Source organism: Bicyclus anynana, chromosome 8, assembly GCF_947172395.1.
Source record: "Bicyclus anynana chromosome 8, ilBicAnyn1.1, whole genome shotgun sequence".
NCBI classification, from domain to species: Eukaryota; Metazoa; Arthropoda; class Insecta; order Lepidoptera; family Nymphalidae; genus Bicyclus; species Bicyclus anynana.
Window position 1 is genome coordinate 2,429,919 of NC_069090.1, and position 23,767 is coordinate 2,453,685.

Consider the following 23,767-nt stretch of genomic DNA (forward strand, 5'->3'; position numbering starts at 1 on the left):
CTTTTATAATTGAGACACAAGTGCATTTTATAACAAAGATAGAAATGATTTTATGATAAATACATACGTGAGTTTGATAGTACGGACACAAGTGTTAATAGAGACGCGAGTGATTTTTATAATAGAAAAACGAGTGCATTTTATAATAATGATTTTGTGAACAGTGAATTTACCTTATAATGGAAGAACAAGTGAATTTTATAAAAAGATACAAATGAGTTTTACAATAAAGACAATAGTCAATAATGATTGGGACTGATGGCTTAACATATCTGAAATGTCATTGAAAATTTCTGAGTAGAAAAAAAAAGCTTGAAATTCCTTGGCCTTTAACCTTCATTCCTGATTTGGGTAAATGAGGGCATGCCTCATGAGTAACATTTAACATTAGTGGCCACATCTGCTTAGTATCTGCTTGTATCATCACTGAACGAAGGACCCTATAAAGTACTCACCCTGCAGGTGTCGAGTCGTTTCCGCGGCGGGTCGGAAGGCGGCGCGGGCGCAGGGGGGCGCGGCTCGTCGTCGCGCGCGGGCCGCCGCCGCTTACGCTCCAGAAGCAAGAAGTATATCACCTTCTCTGTGTTGTGGCTAGAATAAAATAAAGATTTCCTTGAAGTGAAACTCATACCCACATTGGACGTACAGTGCTCGCCACTGATTTTCATGTTTGTGAAGTTAGCTGCGGAATGAGTATGCACATTCGTACAGACGCGAACACTCCCCGCCCGTGTAGTTTGTACCGATTCATTGCACAGTCATTTGTTGCTAAATTCACAAACGAAGATTCTTGGCGAGCACTATTCAACATGCCCATGCATCAAAAAATGATCAGATTTAATTTAGACAAATTAAATCTGATCCATTTTAATGAGACACTTCTAATTGCAGATGGACTTGTCTATTGTTGATGAATTTGAGTGTTCATCATGAACAGAGAAACTCATCAACAATAGACATCATATCAGCCTATACACTCTCTATAGGAGAGTGAATTGTGGCTTAGCCTTAGAACAAGGCAGGTGTTTAGATTAATAATGTTTGACTTTTATAACAGTCACTATCTAATGTTAAGGATAATAATCAGGACACTGGGGTGTAATACAACTAAGCCCTCCACTCTGGACTGAGAATTTTTAATGATCATTTCTTGAAAAAAAAAAGGAAAAAAACTTAGTTAAACTCCATATAAAAGCACATAAATTGTCCTATATGGATGAAAGCATGGGAATTTAGAAAGTAATTGAATAGGCTGATAAAGATATACTTACCCATTATGTGCATTACATACGTTACTTTACTGTGATAGGCCAGTGGATATGTTCTCTGACTTAGATTGGGAGGGCGAAGGTTCTAATCTGGTGCAGGCATGCACCTCCAACTTTTCAGATAAGTGCATTTTAAGAAATTAAATATCAGTCTCAAACAGTGAAGGCAAAATTTTTTAAGGAAACCTGCATACTTGAGAATTTTCTTAATTCTCTGTGTGTGAAGTCTGCCAATCCCCATCGGGCTAATGTGGTGGACACCTCACATTCTGAGAGGAGACTCGTGCTCAACAGTGAGCCGTATATGAGTTGATAATGATGATATACTTACTGTGGACTCAACAGATCCTGTATTAGCTTGTCCCTTTGTTTGAAGCAGCCCAGACTGCATATAGCTTGCAACACGTCAGGGTCAATGGCCTCAGCTGAAGGCAGCACCCTGGTCTGCACCACCTCCATCATGGGCAGCTCCTGCTCCAGCTCCCCTCGACCACCTGCTGTCACCCACGGGTGACGGGTGATTTCTGCTAGCTGGAAATTAGTATTCAGTATTTTAGTACAAACAACATCTTCATCATGAGCCCTATATTGTGATAAGAAATTGATTTTTTTACATACATTTTATTTTAATTTTAGTTGTTTTAGAATATCTCTTAGCACAGTATGCCTTTCAGCATAGGCCTCCTCCAGCAACTATATACATAAGGAATACAAAGAAACACATATGGTCTTAATTCAAATCACATAGTGTCATGTATATAATATGTATATGTATATATATATATATATATATTTCTGTGACTTTTCTAAACTAAAGTTAAATTAAGTAGGTATCTTGCTCAATAAACATTATCTAATTACTATTTGCTTTTTAGACTAAAGTGCTTGTAAACTAAGACTATGACTTATTATTATATCACTCACAGTCATTCTCTTCTCGGGGTTCACTTCAATCATGCCTCTCAACAGTTGCTGGCAGTCGGGCGGTACAAAGTGAGGCACATGGAACACTCCTCTCTTAACCTGTAATAGGAGTTGTAGTAAGTGCATGTTATGCTTAGATGCAGAGGTGTATCTGAACAACGCTCAGCACATATCAGGCCTCAGGCCGGCTCGGCCTGCTAAACTTCTGGAGCAAGCTCTGTAAGCTGGAATGACTCCAGTGGGGATCAGCACCAAATGGACTTACGTACAACGCCCAACCTTTAGTGGCTAAGTGTGGAAAAGGCCCAGGAAAGAAGAAGAGGAAGGGGCCTAAACTTCAATACAAAGACAAAGTGCATTATCAACTGAGTCGTGAGACTATAAATGTTAGTAAATAGATATGACAGGAAAATGATTGCTGGACTAAAAATTCAATTGATATTGCAATTACTATAGCAGTTTGTACTCATTTGATTGAGCAGATTCAACTGAGGAGAATCTATATATCCCCTATTCAATGTACACAAACAATCAAATATTTCTTTATGTATAATATTAGTATAGACAGTTTAAATATAAATTACAAATTATGAATGAGAAATTTTAATGCTTGCTAGGTATTTGGAAGTGGTAGGTATGGTATTTTGGCCCACAAATGAGTGTACAAAGAAGAAAATTATTTACTGTACCTTTTCCAATAGTTGCCTCAAGTTATCGTCGTCGAAAGGAAGAGCTCCAACAAGTAGCGCGTAGAGGATAACGCCACAAGACCACACATCGGCACGCCGTCCATCGTATTTTTCACCCTGAACAGAAATTATACTAACGAACTAACTTATCTTATTATTTGATAAATAATAAGCTAACCACTTTATCTGTTTACAAACAATTAAGAATTCAAAATTTCAAATTACAAATTGACAGAAGTAGCGTTTTGTTATAGCTAAGACAGTGTATTATCTATAGCTAAGACCTTATACCGAAATGTATTTATATTGTTAGATTTTGATGAAATGTTGATGAATATTTAAGATTACACATTAATTTTAACTGTATGTTTAAAAAATACTTTACGTAATCAATTTAATAAGGTAAAATTGAAATGTACAATTTCTTTTATTAAGTTTTATAATTATTATCTGTAGTTTTACTTTGAAATAACAAAACGGAAGCTTAGATGTGGCTATAAAATAAATTCTCCCATTATTAAAGACATAGAGTGTTTGTTTATAAGCAGTCAAGCAGAGTATTAAGAATACAAGATTAAAAGGGTAGTGGACATATAACAAATATATAAACAAATAGCTGGCGCCACGCGGTTTTACCCGCGTGGTTTCCGTTCCTGTAGGAATATGGGGATAATATATAGCCTATAGCCTTCCGCAATAAATGGGCTAATACTGAAAAAAAAATTTAAATCGGACCAGTAGTTCCTGAGATTAGCGCGTTCATACATAGATAATAATTGTTGGAGCCCAAAGGATTAGCAAACTGAAGTGGCAGTGGGCGGGCCATATCTGTCGTAGATATGGCCTACTTGCAGTCAGGTAAAAATATGTTATATCATTGAGTATACAAACAGATTTATTTTAATGAAACATTACGCATTTTTACAATTTTAAAATAAGGTATTAAACCTAACTTTACTATTAATTTTAGGCTATACCACAAAATAATGTTCGTTATTTATGGGAAAATTCTTTTACTTTATGGCAGCACCGCAACAGCCGGCACGGTTTTGTCAAATAGTACTTCATAAGGCGACTAAATTAAAATGATCCCGTCTGACAACCGTTTTTATGCTAATAGAGATAGCACTATACATGTTACTGCTACAGAAAAAGAGACAAAGGAAACCTAAAAAAATTCACGTTAGAATTTTATAAAATCGAATAATGTTCTTGACTTGATCGACCGTTGCTTTGATTTTTGTGAAACCGTTGAAAGTGGGTGCAATTGAAAATTGAAAATATATTTACGAATTGGTTACGAGTACAATAAATAAGTTTAGTGAATTGTGTTAAAATGAAGTCAGCAAAATCGAAAGCAAGACTTAACGAAATGCGGACACCTTCTAGGAGTAAACAAAATTTGTTTCAAGGTGAGAAAGATCCAGTGGAAGTATACTGCCGTTTGCGCCCCATGCCACGGGATACCGATATTCCTTGCATTAAAATATTGTCACCGACCACACTTCTACTAACGCCGCCTTCAACAGCGATAAGTTACAGAAATGAAGGCGCCAAAACGATGAAATACACTTTCAAAGAAGTGTTCCCGCCGGACGCAAACCAACAAGATATTTTCGACAAAGTAGCTCTTCCCTTGGTCGAAGGACTCGTTAAAGGTAAAAATGGCCTCTTGTTCACTTACGGAGTTACCGGGAGCGGGAAAACCTTCACAATGACCGGCGAGCCACAAAACTGCGGCATTTTACCCAGATGTCTTAATGTTTTGTTTAAAACTATAAACGAACTACAAGCGCACAAGTACGTATTCAAGCCCGACAAGATGAATATGTTCGATATTCAAAACGAAGCTGAGGCCATGCTGGAGAGGCAACAAGAACTGCACAAATTTAAAAGTAATAGAAAAAATAACTCTAATCCCAATCTAGCCATGTCTGATACAGAAATGAATAAAATAGATGGACTCAATGAAGATAACCAGTATGCTGTGTTTGTAACTTACATAGAAATTTATAATAACAGTGTGTTTGATCTGTTGGACGATGGCCCATCTATAACCAAAAACTTACAATCGAAAGTTATCAGGGAAGATGCTGCAAGTAACATGTATGTCCATGGAGTTACAGAGGTGGAGATAAAATCTGCTGAGGAAGCATTTGATGCTTTTTATTTAGGTTTAAAAAGAAAAAGAATGGCTCACACAACTCTAAATGCAGAGTCGAGTAGAAGCCATTCTGTTTTCACTATCAGATTGGTACAGGCCCCAGTAGACTCCATGGGGGAAGCTGTGATACAAAATAAGGAGTATCTATCAATAAGCCAACTTAGTCTTGTTGATTTAGCTGGAAGCGAGCGCACAAACAGGACAAAAAACACAGGCCAGCGTTTGAGGGAAGCTGGGAACATTAACAAGTCATTGATGACTCTAAGATCTTGCATGGAAATTTTACGTGAGAATCAAATAAATGGTGCTAAAAATAAGGTGCCTTATAGGGACTCTAAAATCACACATTTGTTTAAAAATTATTTTGAAGGCCATGGTCATGTACGTATGATTGTCTGTGCTAATCTAAGAGCAGAGGATTACGATGAAACTATACAAGTGATGAGATTTGCAGAGATGGCTGCTGAAGTGGAAGTTTTGAAACCCCAAATCAATAATGCAGCTTCTACATTAGGCTTAATGACAGGTCGTCGTAAAGCTAATAGGTTATTTACGACTGCAAGAGATAACATCAATAGACCTGAAGCTAAAGATCTGGAAATGGACCTGGGGTTGGTTTATAGCCTAGGACCAGACTTCCCTAGCCTCGAGTTGAATAGCTCTCAGGCATCTCATATAATCAAAGAGTTAATAGCACATTTGGAGATGAGGATAAGTCGTAGAGAAACACTGAAGAGAAGTAAAGCACTAAAGGATGAGAAACTCAGATCTATGTTACTGGATATGGAAAAGGAATCTATGGACATCAAGAGTGAAAATGTCTCATTACGAGGACAACTAGCGGCGGCCCAGCGTCGTAACAAGGCTTTAGAAGATCGGATAACGGCTAGTGAAAACGCGGCGCTCTCGTATCAACGAAAGCTGTCTGAAATGAGCGAATACTCGTCAGCTCTTAAACGTGATTTGCAAGAAAAAGAATTACTTCTCAGCCAAAACAAATTGGACAAAGAGAAGCAGAAGAAAATTCTGGAGAGGAAGTATCATCACAAAATCGCTGCAGAACATGAGAAGGCGAAAGAAATAAACTCTGAAAAGCAACAACTGCAGAATGAGGTAGAAGAGAAGGAAAACAGGTTAAGAATTATCGCGCAAGCTCTGAATGGTGGCAGAAGTGATAATATTACAGATTTGAGGAAAGGAACTGGGGATATGGCAGCACAAACTAGTGTGCGAGACTTCACACCTGGTTCTACACCAAGAGCATTGCCAGCTCATCTGCTGACGCCATTTACCACGGCACCACAGACTAGAGAATCTCGCGATACCCCAGCAACTTCTCGCCGTGGAGTAGCCATAGCCAACCCTCGTTATAAACGCTCCCTCTCTGCCGATGGTAAAGGGTGGGTCGAACATGCACCAAGCAAAATCGTCCCAATGGGCACAGTCATGAAACCGAACATAGCGAACAGCAAATGTGTAAACAAACTTACCAATGTCAAAGACATAACCAGCTCTAAAAAGTCAAAATACTGTCTAGTAACTCAAGATCAAGACACAGACGGGGAGTTAAGCACAACACTATACAAGGGGAACATTGTACCGACGTGCGGCGGTGGAGCTCAAGTGATATTCAACGACGTAGAGATGCTGAAACAGTTCTCTCCCACAAAAGAGCCTGACACATCTCGCAGGACGTCCGGCACCACCTGTGCAAGGCATTCGGGCAAACGGCGAGACACTGGAGGCTCTCCACCACATACACCATCCAATACAAGTAAGAAACAAAGAGTTGATGATGATTGAATTGTATTTTTGTGATTTAAGTAATATTAAATAACATTGTATTTATTAACACCAACCAATATATTTTAAATATTATGACAATTTAATATATATAATAAATTTTGATGTTAGAATGAAGATCAATACCTGTGTGTATGCAAAATACAAAGGCATAACTTGGAAGTTTTTATCATAAACCGAGTCGGTTACAGTGAGGTCCTAAGGGCTTATTTGTTGTTCACAAAATGGGTTTTATTCGTTTATTATTAAAGACGTTTTTTTTTTGTTATTTTTAGACGCCAAGACTCAAGACGGGGGCTCTTCGCAAGATATGAGATTGTCTAGTAACATACCATACTTATATTCGTTCGCGTAAGTTATTTTACACTCCACTATCAAAACGTCTTTGTGTAATAAACGAATGGTCTAATTTTGATGTAACTATGAATATAGACAAATGTTAGTACAATTATGTAAAACATTGAAAACAGAATAGAGCTTCTGTGTGTTAACGCATTTTTGTATCCTACAATCTTATTAAGAGATTTTGCTGAAATCAATTCAATAAAAACAAAATTTAGTTAATAGTAATAGCGCCAATATTTGAAAAAAATCGTAGGTAGATATGAATAAAAATTACACGCATTTCGCAGTTCTGTTTCTATAAGGTGGTTTCATCAGCACCTTGAAGTTATGGGAAATACTCCATTTAATAAAAATATTTTATTTTTGACTTCAAAAGTATTTTTATTGACCGGGCATCACGCTGAAACAACTGAATGAATTAAAATGACTTTGCACAATTTGGGACCATAATACGAAGAATTGTATACTTTTTGTCGCAAAAATTAATTCAGAAAGGGGTGAAACAGGACTTTAATGTTTCTATGGAAAGTCCTTCATTTTCCAAGTAACATTCCATATAATTGGTATGTGTACTACCCGAAAAAAACTAAAAATAAAGTAATTCAATATTTTTCAATATTCTACCTTAAGGGGTTGAAGGTTTTTTTCTAAATCATTCATGTTTTGAGTATGCTCTTGTAAAATGATTAATTTACTATTATTATACATATAATACACACATTAACATCGATTTCAAGCGTACGAAGTCGCGAGCGTCCGATAGTAGTTCATAAAAGAGTAGGTCTTGTCTGACATTTATCATAATGGTTGAAATAAAAATTGTCAAGTCAAGGGTCTTGATCAATGTAAATTGAAAAGATTTTAACAACTTAAATACAGGATGCCTTAAATCTCTCGACATCCGTCCTTGTGGTGAGTCGAAAACTGGCGATAATTGGATTAAAACGACTTGGTGGGAACCATGTGGGAATATATTTTTTTCTTGTTAGGGCTACCAAAATATTTTACTGATAAAATTACTGCTGGGAATTTTTGCACGATTTTTAGTTCCTCACGTAACCACTTGGAGTATTGTATGTAATAATATAAGCATGTTAAAGAATGTTTTATGTGTAGAAATTTTGAATTTAAAAGAAAATATTAGGCAGGCATATACTCAACATTTAATTGTTGTTATGTATCGCCGTTACTGCATATAAAATGTAATATTTTTATTGTTTGTTTGTTTGTGAAAGACGTGTGAAAGACGCATCAGGGTTGTCAAATGTAAAATTCATTTTTATTATTCTAAATCGAAATATTAGCCACGGCTCTTCAAGGGGTCGCAGGTTCGCATCCCTGCTTGCCATACGTTATTTACCTGCCCTGCTAGTTTTGATGATTGTTTGTATTATTTTGTTTTTTTTTAAATGTATTAATAGACTATACTATGTATTAATGTACAATACTTATTACAATACCTCATATATCCGTGCTAAATGGCATAATTATTACCTTAGTCTTACATTTTGTTCAAAAATATCCGAAGATATATTTAAATTTGACATATTTAATTATGAATTAAATTATTCATATTAATATTATATATAAATAGACTAAAAAATCATAAATCTTAAAATATTGTACATTGAATAGCACCATTAGAATGTAGCACTACTACTAATATATACATTAATATATATATAAAGTATTTAGAACACTTAAAAATATTCTTCAAAATTGCTCAAAATTAAAAAAAAAGTACTACTTATACTCAAACAAAATGTGTCCTCGCTTCAACACTTGTCTGTGATTTTAACTAAAAGTAAAAGATTTTTTTAAACATCCTCTTTTTACTGTAATAGTGTACTTAAGAAACACTTGTGAAAATAGGTGTAAAAATTTATTTTTTTTATTTTCCGGAGCGGTTAATTTTTTGTAAGATTTATTAATTATTATGTAAGATGATTTGTACAGCCCTATCAGAATTGCGCCGTCTGCGTCTATATTTCATAGTCGCCAAACGTTACCTTAAGTAAGTATGGTAGCCAAATATGGAGGCTGGACTGTGATGGCTTTGGAAGCTCGCCGGTTTCAAGGGTTCAGATCCTCAATTGTCCAAGAACAATTATTTTTTATATTTTCTATGGAATATCATAGAAATCATGCGTGTCATCAGTCGTGAGATCCTAAGCTTAGTGACAACCCTGAAAGTAGTATTTAAAATATCTATTACAGTGTATATCAAAGGGTTGCTGTGAAGCTAAAGCCATCGTATTGCAAGGCACCGGGTATGTTTCCATCCCTATGTTATTGACATCCCTAGAACTTGTACGAAGCGATTTGCTTCTTCGTTTCATAAACGCATGGCTACTGGCTAGGGTATGGAACTTTCTCCCAAAGTCAGTATTTCCTGGGCAACTTTAAGATAAGAGTGAATAGGCATCTTCTAGGCAAGCGCTTTTCACCTTTGGTCACATCTACACTTACCATCAGGTGAGATTGTGATCAAGCGCAAGCTTATTCCAATATTTCTCATAAAAAAAAATATATCATGCCATGGAAAATATTGAAATAAATATGCTTTACACATGGACGGTTGAGGGGCCTTCAACCTTCCAAAGTCTAACTTTATAATTGGCCACAATACTTACTTAGGGTAGGAATAAAATAATTTTCAGCGTTCATAAAATAAGGTTAATAGAGCAGACTTTCAGTCTGCTTAGCAATCATCATCATCAGCAAATGACGTTCGACGAACGCCTATTGTAAGTTCCTCACGGTGATATAATTTTTGACATTTTTTTTGCATAAATAAATTTAATTATTTTATATCATAAAACATTGAATAATTCGTTTTTATGTGTTTATTTAACTGAATCTCAAGTACAAACTTTTTACAGCTTGTTGTAACAATAAAAGTTTATATTTAGTTTTATTATTTAGTTATTTAATTAAAACGGTACTTAAATAGTTGATTTAATTATTATGTAATACTTACCTCTTACGTGTATAAATAGAAGTCGGTTAAAAATGTACGTAGTTTCTTTTTGTTACATTTAATTTTCTTGTACATTGTAATTTTTAGTTAATTTTGGAAATGTATTAAATACCTTTCTGGTATGTGGAGGTGTTTTATTTTTCATGAAAGATGGTTGCCAATTTTTTAAAATTACTTTTTGCAGTGTTTATCCCCATTAGCTGATTATCTAAAGTTTATTTATTTATTGGACAAGGTTCTTACTGTCGCGTTGTTTTGTTAGTGATTTTGCAATAATGTCTTGTAGTGTAGTAATTGATCATAAATTATTTATTGTGTGTATGGAGAACATGTCGGACAGGGGACAGTGAGTTTTAATGCATTCTATAAGGATCCGTTAAACCTACATCCAAGGTCACAAGTCCTGTGACCTGCTCGAGATGTTTCCTCTACCGCAAAAATTATGCTACCATCCCATCCCAGTGGCTTCTACTCGTCGCGATATACTATGAACGAATATATTAAGTACCAAACTTTTTGAATTCTGTGTCTTAACATGTTTTCTGTGTCTAAATGAAGCAAGGCTCCAGTGGCATGCACTTCATAGATACAAAAATTCATTGCCTACTCGGAGGATACAAATACAAATATCATTATTGTTGAAACGTTAAAGTTTTATCAATAGTAGAGATGTGGCTTTATCGACTAGTCGGCATGTTGTTAATAAAAAAACCTTGGTGAGAACTTTTGTACATCCGTGCAGGTGCCTGTGACAGAAGCTAGCTAGCTATTTTAACGTCTGTATGATATGAGGATTAGTTATGAGTTATAGCCAATGATAAATTTATACTATAGATCGGTACGTCCCTACAAAATCACCATGCTCAATTTTGTTTTTAATTCCATTATACATAAAAAGCAAGTATAAAAACTATATATTATGTATTTAGTTTTAAATAACGTTCTTTGTTGACCACAACTAAGATTGATTTGACTATAAATTTCCTCTTTTGAGCGCGTCTTTTTTCATGCGCTATTAACGCTAACAGTATTTAATATAATTGGGTATAGCCTTGTCCGCCTACTTCTGTTAAAAACTTGATTCACGCCACAGTGTCCCAGAGGAGCCTAGCTCATTTGCGACACTTTTCAATGAAGATACTAGATACTAAATAGTGAGGGTAGTTTACCCGTATAACTTCAGGACAGGCGTAGTGTGGGCTGCCACACGACGTCTCCAGCAGTGAGCCGGCCGGTTGTAGCGACGCCATGCCGAAGTCTGCTATCTTGATGTTGTTGCGCTCGTCCAGCAGGAGATTCTCGGGTTTCAGATCGCGATGGCTGCAAGAAAGATCATCATGACCGCTTTTTAGGGTTCCGAACATCGATCGTAGATTGTTAGATGGGCCCCGAAGCGTCGCGGAATTGTCATTGGTTTCGCAAACACTTACGTATGAAACTTTCTCATTATTCGTGTTGCGGCTTGTTTTTACACTTCCAAAATGATCACGAAGGCATAATTATTATACGAAAAAGAACGGTAAAATATTTTCTTTAAGTCACAGCATGCGCTTGTTGCATACTAAGTTAAGATGTGCGTGCACGTCTTTGAGTAATGACATAACATTGTGCGTTCTTTAATATGGAGCGGCCCATCTAACGATTTATATCGATGGTTCCGAACGTACGTAGTAGATACAAAAACGGACCCTTAAAATTTAATTTAACTGCCCATTTTAGGGTTATGCCTCTTTCCGTAGAAGGGGTAGATATAGCCCTGGCCAGTACAAGATTAAAGTAACTTGATGTCTGAAGCAATCTTTCCCTACGGGAAAAAAAATAATTTAAAAAAATGTAAGTAGATTAACGTTCATTTGAAATTGCTTTAACTTTTGTGTGTTCGTTTGTTTTTCTCCGTCGTCTTTGGTACCCTTTGGTGTCCTTAGCCAATATACCTAATAGCCTATACTTATGCCTAGTTCGGACTTCTTTATTATTTTAGTCGAGTACGAACAATTTTTGGATAAAGTACTAAAGTAGTCCGAACTAGGCCTAAAGCAAATTCAGGGCTGCCAGTGATGTAGCGTGAGTTTTCGCCGCCCGGAGTTTTAACGGTTCAATCATCAAACCCTGGGACAAACAATGTATGAAAAACGGTTGGTTTTCTTTATTAATTCTTACCATATGGAATGACTGTGGCAGAAGTCGAGCGCGGAGATGATCTGCCGGAAGAATCGCCTCGCCTCCTTCGGCGTGAGGCGGCCCTTCTTCACTAGGTAGTCGAACAGTTCGCCTCCGCTTACATGCTCCAGCACTAGGTACCTTAGAACAGAACATAGAAAACGCTTAAGCTCTCGTAGAGTATATATTCTTTGCGCTTAAGCTAACGTAGAGCCAACCATTTTTTTCGGCCGTGGCTAGTTACCACCCTACCGCCGTCTACAAAGACGTACCGCCAAGCGATTTAGCGTTCCGGTACGATGTCGTGTAAAAACCGAAAGGAGTGTGGATTTTCATCCTCCTCCTAAGAAGTTAGCCCGATTTAATCTTAGATTGCATCATCACTTACCATCAGGTGAGATTGTAGTCAAGGGCTTACTTGTAAAGAATAATAAAAAAAAAACCTCTAGACCAGACCATGATACGGAGAAGGTCATAGGATACTTTTTATTGCGAAAATAAAATAAGAAGGGGGCGAAATAGGGGTTGAACGTTTGTATGGAAAGTCTTTCATTTTAAGATTTATAGTTTTAAAAATTTGTTCATCAATACGAAATATAATGTGATTCAAAAATTTTTTAAATTTAACCCCTAAAGTGGTAAAATAGAGCTTGAAAGTTTACATTGATTTCCACGCGGACGAGGTCGCGGGCGACCGCTAGTTACCTGATATACTCGTAGATATAAGTCCATGAGACCTATGTCCAGATGTGACGGATAGGTATTAGGTAGATAAATCCCTGTAGTGTAGGACGAAAATCAGAAAACCGTTGGTATGGTAGACATGTTTTACGTAGGTATGTTCCCTAGATTTTTTTTTTGGTGGCAGTGTCCGCAGTGGTGTGCACAGGGTTTTTAACTAGGGTATGCACTATAGGTACGAAGGGGAAAATTCCCATCGCAATACAGGACCGTAATGAGATTTAGGGTAGGCAGGGCATTTTTGCCATGCCATGCCATGGTGTCCACTGAGTGTCCGGTTAGCTGTTATACATGAAGTTGATTAAAACGAAAAACTTTCGAAATTTCAGGAAAAACAAAATAGAAAAAAATCAGACAGCCGGTAAGAAATATTCTCTATTAATTTTATAAAATATCGAGTCTGCAAATAATGAAGCAAGGTCCCTCGGGAGTGCAGTAATAAGATTTCAATATGGCAGCCAATAGCAAAACTTAATGCTCAGTGCATAGATAAAGATAGGTATACCTAATACCTACCTATGTACCAACTCTACATAAAATTAATTTGAACACCCAAACCTGAGGCATACCTGAGGTCTTGAACCCAAAGGGATGATGACAGTTTTTTAAATCTACTTTATAAAAATAAGTCGGGTTTTCCTTCCTGACGCTATAACTCCAGAACGCACGAACCGATTTCCACGGTTTTGCATTCGTTACGAAGGTCTCGGGCTCCGTGAGGTTTATAGCAAAGAAAATTCAGGAAAAATTACAACAGAAAAGCGGGAAAATCATTTTTCACATACAGCGCCATCTCTGATACATAGCATGTACTACAAACCAATATTGTAGGGGTACGGTAGGGGTACCGGGTAGGGTAGGGATAGGGTAGGGGTAGTTGCAAGTTTACATCGAGTTTCACGCGGACGAAGTCGCGGGCGTCTGCTAGTTGTATATAAATTAAGTATGGCAATAGTAAAGCAAGTTTACAGTCAACAGTACAACAATGAATATGCGTGGATTTTTAAAGGTAACCCGATGGGAATCGGCTTGCATAAAATCTTCGCCGCTGGTAGGTACTCGTTGGTATACTTACAGATATTTTTTGTTTTCGTATACATCGGACAAGCCAAGCACGTGTGGATGTTCTATTAGTTTCATTATGGCTATTTCCCGCTCCACCTGAAAACAGGAAGAAAATATCTTAAATTATCAGCCGCGCTAAAAGCACGCCCCTTTCACCCGCGCAGCAAGTAGCGTGCTCATAAATCGCAAGACTGTTGATTCTTGAGCAAGCTCGAAATAAGCATGCTCATTATTAGCAATGTTGCGCTACACATGCTAATAAGTAGCAACTGCTCAATAGTAGCATGTTTTCGTGCTTGAAATTAGCATGTGTAACAGTAGCTTTAGTTTTGGATAGAAGCAGGCGTTACTTTGCGGAAGTTCATCATGATTATATAATGATTTATTTATTTTGCTATCATCCGCGAAAAGTCGACGAACCCATGCGACAACGTCACCCAGGTCCGACAAAGTACTCTCTACGTACGTTTCACTCCGAAACCGGAGCATCCTCAGGAGATGTTGACTCTACAAGTCAAAATCTCCTTGTCGGGTGTCCTGGGTGACGTTGTCGCATGGTTTCGTCGACTTTTCGCGGATGATAGCAAAATAAATAAATCATTATTTATGTAGCTTTAGTGCTCAAGAAATCGTATTGTACAAGTCGTGTCGACCTAAAATATTACCTTCATTAGCACCGATTCGCTGAGCTTCTCCCGATTGATGATCTTGATGGCGACTTTCTTTCCCGTCACACATTGCACGCCCAGCTTTACCAGTCCTGCAACAAACAAGTAGGTTTGAGTGTCGAAATATGTGTTTTTTGCTGAATAAACGGCCGTATCTTTTATTTGAAACGTGATAGCCCAGTGGATATGACCACATGACCTGTGCCGTCGATTCAGAAGGCGTAGGTTCGAATCCGACCCGGGGCATGCACCTGTAACTTTACAGTTATGTGCATTTTAGAATGCATATATACACTTGACTCAAAAGATGAAGGAAAAACATCGTGAGGAAACCAGCATACTTGTGAATTTCCTTAATTCTCTACTTGTGTGAAGTCTGCCAATCAGCATTTGGCCAGCGTGGTGGACAAGGCCTAACCCCTCTCATGCTGAGAGGAGACTTGTGCTCAACATTGAGCCGAATATACCCATATTCGGCTCAATGTTGAGCATGTTAATGATGATCTTTTATTTCATATAAGTAAAACCTAGAAGTTAAATTTTTTCACAACTTCATGAGACAGTAGGTACACGGTACACTCAGAGTATTAAAGGTACGGTTTTCATTTTGAGATTACATTTTGAGGTACGGAACCCTTAAAATGTTGAAAATATTTTTATATTTTTTATAAAAAAAAATAATAGGTGGTGGCGTCAGGCTTCTTATATAAGAACTAGCGGACGCCCGCGACTTCGTCCGCGTGGAACTCGATGTAAACTTTCAACTACCCCTACCCTACCATAACCTACCCTACCCTACCCCTACCCTACGCCTACCCTGCCCCTATTCATGGATCTGTATTGTTCATTAAAGTAATGCACGATTGTCAGGTCAGCGCGTGTAAAGTTTCATATTTTTTTCCGGTAAACTGTACCTAAACCTTTCTATGGAAAGTATTGATAGGTAATTCCATCTAAATTATTGGCTGGCATAGACTTAGAATAACTTGTTATTACTCGTAGTAAATTATTCATAACTGTTGTATACCAGGTATGATGGTCGAAATTTCTCATAAGTACCTAACTAAGCCTTGGGATGTTTGCTTAAAATATAAGCTATACGTCTTATAAGATTTGCTAGGTAAGAAATACGGACTTAATTTGGAATTTTTAATAAAACTTCCCAAGAATATTATTCGCAATGAAAGTTTTGAACGAAGTTATCAAGAAAAACGCCGAGTTCTGCTGAAGGTTTGTAATTCCAATATTCCGCGAAACTTGCGGGTACGTAAATAATAAATGTACTGAGCTGTTACACTACGTTGTTGGACGTCCGCGAATCTGTCAAAGAAATAATTTTCCAACAACTACCTAAGTATTTATCTATCAATTTGTCAGTGATATGTCTGACAAATAAGTAGATCCATGCGTCAGGTGACTCAAGAGCTGGGTTTTTTTGGCCCAAAGGTTAATCCTAGCTATCCAGAAGGCTAATAGCGCCAGCGTATTGGGTACCTTGCTTCTGGGTGAACATTTAGGTGATGTGTATTTCTTATAATTATTTTATTCATTATAAATTTTGATTTAAAATACTGTTTTAATTCTTAATTTTAATTTAATATCATGATAGTTTAGTTATTGAAAATATGTAAATGTATTTTCAGTAGATATCGATAATCTCCTTTCCGAACCAGTGGTAGAATCACTAATCAGAAAAATACTAATTAAAAACTTGACTTTGTAACAGTGCTTGTATAATAAGTGTCACAGACCACCTAGTTCGTGGCAACCTTACACGAAATAAATCAATGTGATTGCCTACTTTTATAAATCAATTTGGTTTGATCACAGAAATAATTTTCTCATAGGGTGTAATATCATCTCCAAGTATTACACCGATGCTGGATAGGAAATCTGAGTAAATAGCTGTTTCAAAGCGGACCGTTTATCAGTACATTGGATATCGTTGTTAGAGGTAAACGGATATCAGACGTCGATAATATGGCTTTACTGGTGAACAGGTAATTATATTGAATAGAATCTGTCGTCTATGGTAAATATTGCGAAAAATGCATTTATGTTTGGCTAATGAAAGTAGAGACTGATTTGGCGCTCGCCAAATTAAAAAAAATCGGAGTAAATTCTCAAAATTATATTGCAAATATAAGCTGAGTTTAATAGGAGAATTAAGCAGAGAATTAAGGTAACTCTCTGGTATGCAGGTTTCCTCACGATGTTTTCCTTCACCGATTGAGACACGTGATATTTATTTTCTTTAAATGCATACAACTGAAAAGTTGGAGGTGCATGCCCCGGACCGGATTCGAACCCACACCCTCCGGAATCGGAGGCAGAGGTCATATCCACTGGGCTACCACGGCTTTTTTTCCCCATTCATACTTGATCTGAATTTGAATTTATAAGGTTAAATAGACCCAGAAACCTATTGATAGTTCATAAACCTTCCAGTTTAGGGGAACATAACACATTGTAAATTGTTTCAGCTTTCTTCTGCTACTGATTTCAAAGGCGATCTGCAAACCTGCTCAAGAATACAAGGCCTCGCTCCAGGCGATGCCCCCAGGAATCTCCATCATGCCCATTAACATACCTCTAAGCTCTAACAGTAAGAAACATTTATTTTCGTTTTTTTTTAAAGAATATTTGCCATACCTTTTAAATATGAACCACCAGCGGACGCCCGCGACTTCGTCCGCGTGGAATTTAGTTTTTCACAAATCCCTCGCGAATAATGGATTTTTTCGGGATAAAAAGTAGCCTATGTGTTTATCCATGCTATAATTCAGCTAATTCGTTTCAGTAGTCGAGGCGTGAAAGAGTAACAAACATTCATATCATCAAAATCATCAGTTTTCGCAAATCTCGGGAAACCATGGAATTTTTCGAGATAAAAAGTAGCCTGTGTTAATCCACAGTAAAATCTATTTTCATTTGAAATTTCAGCCAAATCGCTTCAGTAGTAGCGGCGTTTAAGAGTAACATACATCCATACAAACTTTCGCGTTTATAATATTAGTAGGATATTTCCGGTCCCATTCAATTATTCGGAAAATACTGTGTTATAGCTTGGCAAATTCGTTCGTAACACTCCCGATCCACCACCACGTGGTCCACGCGGGCCGGGAGGGGGTAGCATGTCCTTCGCGCACGACTTTATACCCGCACAGTCCTTCCCTCGGCCACATGCGTACGACTTCACACCCGCGCAGTCCTTCCCCTCCGTCACCCGCGAAATAGAAGTGGGCAAGACAATAGTCTAGTAGGCGGGGATCGGACCACCAACTCTCGTTATTTGGTTACGAGTCCGGCACCTTTACCACTGAGGTAAACTTTTGATTGATTGACAGATTTTGATGTGGCTTCACCAGAAGATTAAGCTAAGTCATGCTATAGCTGAAAGTCGACAGGTTTTTAAAAACAGACCTTATAAACAACATCGTCGGTTAGTAAACAATAAAAATTGTTTGTTTATTTATAATGTTTTTTAATTCTTGTGGCATTTAATGTCTTAAAAATTCAAAAATCAAAATATATTTAAACAGTGCAAAAAATATGCCAACCTCTATTGATTACATTAGTAGATATTAGAAAGGCCTCGCTGGTACAGTGGTAAGCCAATGCCCCTTCTGATCAAGGGGGTTCGAGTCTTGGAACGGGTCATGACATATTGATTGGATTTTGTTAACTCCTCGCTTTGCTCGTGGTTCAATCTTAGAATCCTTCACTTGTTCGATCTATACGCCCACTCGTCGTAAAAATCAATTTTGGTGTTTATCATAACAAATAACCAATTTTGTTTAAATAAATTAATTTTAACAGCTACCCAGTAATCGAATAACCCAGCTGATATATCCGACGTGTCCCAAAAAGGTTTCCGTACTGAATGTGACAGGGAACTGACAGTGCACAAAATTGGGTCACAAGTTTTACAGTTGTTTGTGTAGGGGTCGAATCGTCATTAATTAGTTACGCAAACTTAACGTTCCCACAAATCTTTCAAACCATAGTAGCTCCTAGGGAAAAGGGCCGGACTCAACACCGAGAGGTTATCGGTTCGAACCCGCTGGACCACCGTTAAACCAGTTAATACATATTGTAAGTTCATTACTCTTGCTCAAAAACACTGTCATATTACCACTCCACAGCGGGGCTAAAGTAATACTCTTTTTTTAATTTTTGTCTGTTACGGGTACTAAGCAAGTACTAGCTTACTTTATACCGACCAATTATATTTATTCGTAAATAGAATCATCAAAGGTAAGGCCCTGATTGTTTAATAAAAATAAAAACTTGAAATTGGAATGAAATGCAGCGTTCTTGTCTGTGGAATGCGTTCATTTCTATATTTGATTTTTTTTGAGTTGCAAATTTAAAGGGCGAGATTTGAAGACATGGCTGTACGGTGTAATACCTTTGCCTTTTCCTCATGTGAAAGAATAAAGAAAAATATAATAAAAAAGCGGTAATTTAAAAAACAATTGGCGTGAATAATTCACTAATTTGGAAAATTTTAAAAAATACATGATTTTAAATTAAGTTTTATCACAAATCCTTAACTTTTACTTATTTACGATAGATATATTTCGGGCCTTTATTCCATGTACTTACTATTCGAAATTATTAATAAAAAAAAAGAAAAACGATAGTACCTATTGGGTAGATTTAGTGCTTATTCGGAACTTAGCTTGAATAACAATGTACAGAAGCAATGCAATTTCAATTTAAAGTTTGTAAAGACTATTTAATAACTTAACACTCCACGGAAAAAGTAAATTGCTTCTGCCTCAGCTTGAATTTATGCAAAGTAGGTACTAGTGCTAAGTAATGGTTTATAGTAGGTAAAAGTTGACGGAACAAGCTAAGACCTCACTCAAGTGAATTCAGAAAAGCTCTTAAAAAGGAACTATTAAAAGCAACTATCAAAACTTATGTACCTACTTAATGGAGAGGATTTACAAACACCTTACACCTTCCATGGATAATATCAATATACGAGTAGGTATATGGATGGTTAAGAGCCGTGAAAGCCCAGTGGATATAACCTCTCTGATTCTGGAGGGTGTGGGTTCGAATCCGGTCCGGGGCATACACCTCCAACTTTTCAGTTTTATTTTAGCATTTTAAGAAATTAAATATCACGTGTCTCAAACGGTGAAGAAAAAACATCATGAGAAAACCTGCATACTAGAGAATTTTCACAATTCTCTGCGTGTGTGAAGTCTGCCAATCCGCATTGGACCAGCGTGGTGGACTATTGGCCTAACCGCTCTCATTCTGAGAGGAGACTCGAGCTCAGCAGTGAGCCGGATATGGGTTGATAATGATGATGATGATATAAGATGGCAACCTAGGTATATATAGTATTGATTTGGTTTTCAATACTCCTTCCTTAAACTATAAAATAAAGCTAGAAAGAGCTACAAACAGATTACAGAACCGATGCAATTTGGTGTTAAGCATACGAGTCACAGAGCATAGATATAGTTAGTAGTTTTAAACAGTTTTGGTACATGAAAAAACTTTTATCATTTTCGCAAAAAGTGCATTGCTTCGGTTTCCATTGAAGCGAAATTCAAAAAATATTGCGACTTCTTAAATCCTTTATTACCCTACTTTTTAAACAATTTGCGCAAGCAGTTCAGCAAAGGATTTATGCAAGGGAATCCCGAAGAGACGGCGCTTTTCATAAATGACTTAGTTTAGTAAAGTTGCGACAATATTTATTTTCGCGCTGGCTCAGTAGCTTGTCAGACAATGGCCTCCCGAGAGCACTTTCAACACTCGAGTATCAAAGATGTTTAAGATTAAAAACGCCCGTAAAACTGAGAGATTCTAGGTATCTACTTAGGTGACTTTTGTTATTTGTATCAAACTCTGACGTACAGTTTTATTATAGGACTCAAAGGTGATTACAAATATAAGAAAACTAATGTCGAACAAAGGTTATGATTCACAACACTTGTCAGGACAACTTAATTAACAAATCAAACTGTAACCAAAATAAGACCCTAGAATGGCAGAGAATGACCTTGAGTGGAGTCACGCACTTGTGAACGATGTGTGTAGGATTTAAGGTACCTTTGACTGTATACAAACACTCCCCTTTTCCACTCAAGTCACTCTCCCCGCCTATCCTAAGTAACCCTTAAAGAATTACACAACAAGAGATGTGGACGGCTCGAACGCCACGAGCACACTGAAGACAACACGAGATCGAGCGACGTCATATCCGTCACAGACTACTACTTCCTACACTATTTATTAAAAACATGTAAATTTAAAAGCAGCCAACGCGGCGATAACAGTTTTATTTGCAGTAAGTTCTTTTAAATATTGTGTTAGCCATTGTCCTTGTAACACGATAGAAAATATTATACTCTTTACCTCTTCAACCATGTCCAACTAAGCGAACAGCTTGTAGGTACCTAATACGTGTGGGCAGGTACTACGTACTTACAATTACAAGTATCTACGAACCTTGGGCATTTTGGGATTCAATCTTGTTGCTTTATCGTGCAGTAATTAAGGTTATATAGGTCATATCCTCATATCCATATACTTATTGTTCTAATCTAGTACTTTTTAAAGTGCGTATCGGGAGACCTAGAGGTCTCCTGATCATTCAGAATGATCTGACCAAGGAGTAATATTAAAACTAAGTTCTCTCACAAAAACATAGCAGACCCTACATTTAGGAGAAAAACAATTTCCTGGCACGCAATAAAACATCACTGCAAAAATTATTGCATCGGTATAATTCAGGAGGTTTTGAAAATTCACACCCTTTTTTACATGACCGATGCACTCGTTTTCCATCGAACATAAATGAAAAACTTGGAGTGGGTAGGAATTTACTCCAATAATGAACTAGAGCCCAGTTTAACTCCTTTAACACGGGCTTGTAGGCTAGGTACTATTATACCTAGCTATGTTCTGCACCATGGGCTTAAAATATTAAAATTTTCGTGTCGTGCAACGCTCGTATCTCAGAGATCTTACCGGGCGGCCATGAAAGACGATATTTCTTTTGATGCATTTTTGCAGTAAAATTAGCGCTGCAGAAAGCACAAACCTCTTTTCGTCAAGTAGGCTGCTCTCTGCATAATATGGCGCAAAATAAAATGAATGTAACAATTCGTTGGAAAGAAAATTTGCGAAAACCTCTTCTACTTTTTATGCTTAATCAAAAATATTTAAATGAAATGAAAAAAATTAGTCACAGGACTAGATTAATTCAAATTCTTTTAATTCAATATAGTTTACAAGCACTTTTGAGACAAAGATAGCGTGTTTTACTAACTCTACTGACTCCGAATCGTCCAAAGAACCATCCATTGCTGAATTAATTTAGTCGTCCATCGGTTGACCTGTCGTGAGATAATTACGGACGCATGATACTTCATGCGTCTTTAATTTATCACCGATAACCATACCATTTACATTGATTATACAAATGCTAAAAATGTAGTAACCTAATATATCGGAAAATATAATATTTTAGACTGAAACACAGGCAGTGCTGTTTTGTAACCTATAATAATGACGATGGTAGATATCCCGAAAAGTTCTCTCACAGGACTTTTTCTTTGAACACCTACTTAATGATCATAAACGGAGCTGATGGTTTAACTTGCTCGTTCTGTTGTTCCAGATCCAATCCTAGCAAATTCGTTATTTGAAGATGTGTTAGTTCTAGATGAATCCGACACGAAGAAGAGGATCCAGCGGTACAGAGATACAGAAGACACGATTGATTTAAATAATTAAACTTATTTATGAATTAACTTTGTAATTGATTATTAAAAAAAAAACTCTATAATTGGGTTAAATAAAATTGAGTATTTGTCACTTTTTCGATCAGGAAAACTACTAATTTTAGTGTAATACAGTGTTTACTTTGGTTTAGGAGCCTTGGAATTTTGATCAATCATTATTTTTAATCGTTGCATTTGCCAGAGATATTTTCTCCTCACAATCTATAAGTAACATTCCCCAAATATCTCTTTCTTCGTTACTTCAAATGAACTTAGTCTTAGTCCTTAGTCCTACTTAGTCAAATCTGACCTCTTTATAATATTAGTAGGTATAGATCTCATCTAATTTTAAAACTGTTTGCTGTGTAATACCATATAAAATACCTATAGCATAGAAAAGAAATAATCGGAGAGCCCGACAGGGTATTTTAAAATTCATTGCACTTAAGTGCTGTAGATAAACATAGCCTTGCATAATTTCTGATTACAGTAAATTTTCTAGGTTTCCACATTTTTGACTGTTGGAGGTTTATCAACTATTTCACCCATATAGCGTTAATAATTATTAGCTTAAAATCTTCGTTAGTGCGAGATACAAAATGCTAATGCTAAAGCTAAATATTTGCCCCTCCTTACTAATGCACCGGGTACACATATATGTGTGTATACACAGTGCCTCAATATGGGGCAGTTGAAATTGTCAATAACCACCCTCAGGAAGGTGTTGGTGCTCCCCCTTACCCTGCTCATCAGCGATGTAATTCGTTTGCGTATGACTGTAAATAAGCTGTCTGTTCTTCCATACGCAAACATAGCTGATGCACTACAGTACCGCGGGAGCCCCAACATCATCCTGAAGGCGTTATTATATTGCACTCGATGTGCTTTGTATGTCTTCTGCATATAGTTGACCCACAGGCTGCAAGTGTATAACATCTGGCAGAACGCCTTAAACAATGTTATTTTGACGTCTACTGTACAACGTGTGAACCTGCGAGCCAACATATTGCATCTGACAGTAATAGCTCATCTTTCCCTCTCCATGTCAAGGTCATCGTTCAAATCCTCAGTAATAATATGCCCGAGGTATATGAACTCCGACACCCTCTGAAGCTCGATTCCTCCCAGTGTTACTGGTGGTACATTTTCTAATGTTCGCGAACCCACCCAAAACTTTTTAACATTATACTGTAGGCCATGCTTCTG

The 23,767-nt window shown here is 37.1% G+C and overlaps 2 protein-coding genes and 1 long non-coding RNA gene across 3 annotated transcripts in view; 2 read left to right on the plus strand and 1 right to left on the minus strand.

Annotated features, from left to right (window-relative positions):
* Window positions 1–23,767, minus strand: part of LOC112045109 (serine/threonine-protein kinase BRSK2) — a 54,061-nt gene that overhangs the window by 25,545 nt on the left and 4,749 nt on the right. Inside the window, exons 3-10 of the mRNA XM_024081187.2 lie at window positions 14,805–14,899; window positions 14,150–14,235; window positions 12,334–12,474; window positions 11,343–11,493; window positions 2,882–2,998; window positions 2,193–2,291; window positions 1,600–1,799; window positions 456–591 (exon numbers count right to left, since the gene is read on the minus strand). Coding sequence (XP_023936955.1) covers window positions 456–591; window positions 1,600–1,799; window positions 2,193–2,291; window positions 2,882–2,998; window positions 11,343–11,493; window positions 12,334–12,474; window positions 14,150–14,235; window positions 14,805–14,899 — 1,025 coding nt within the window. The remainder of the gene's footprint in view (window positions 1–455; window positions 592–1,599; window positions 1,800–2,192; window positions 2,292–2,881; window positions 2,999–11,342; window positions 11,494–12,333; window positions 12,475–14,149; window positions 14,236–14,804; window positions 14,900–23,767) is intronic.
* Window positions 2,998–22,572, plus strand: LOC112045110 (uncharacterized). Its single transcript, XR_008251054.1, has 3 exons — window positions 2,998–3,739; window positions 17,291–17,412; window positions 22,459–22,572. It is a non-coding gene; the product is annotated as an uncharacterized LOC112045110 (long non-coding RNA).
* Window positions 4,031–10,168, plus strand: LOC112045108 (kinesin-like protein KIF23). Its single transcript, XM_024081186.2, has 2 exons — window positions 4,031–6,819; window positions 7,124–10,168. Exons 1-2 carry the CDS (start codon window positions 4,218–4,220, stop codon window positions 7,201–7,203), a joined length of 2,682 nt encoding a protein of 893 aa, XP_023936954.1. The 5' UTR covers window positions 4,031–4,217; the 3' UTR covers window positions 7,204–10,168.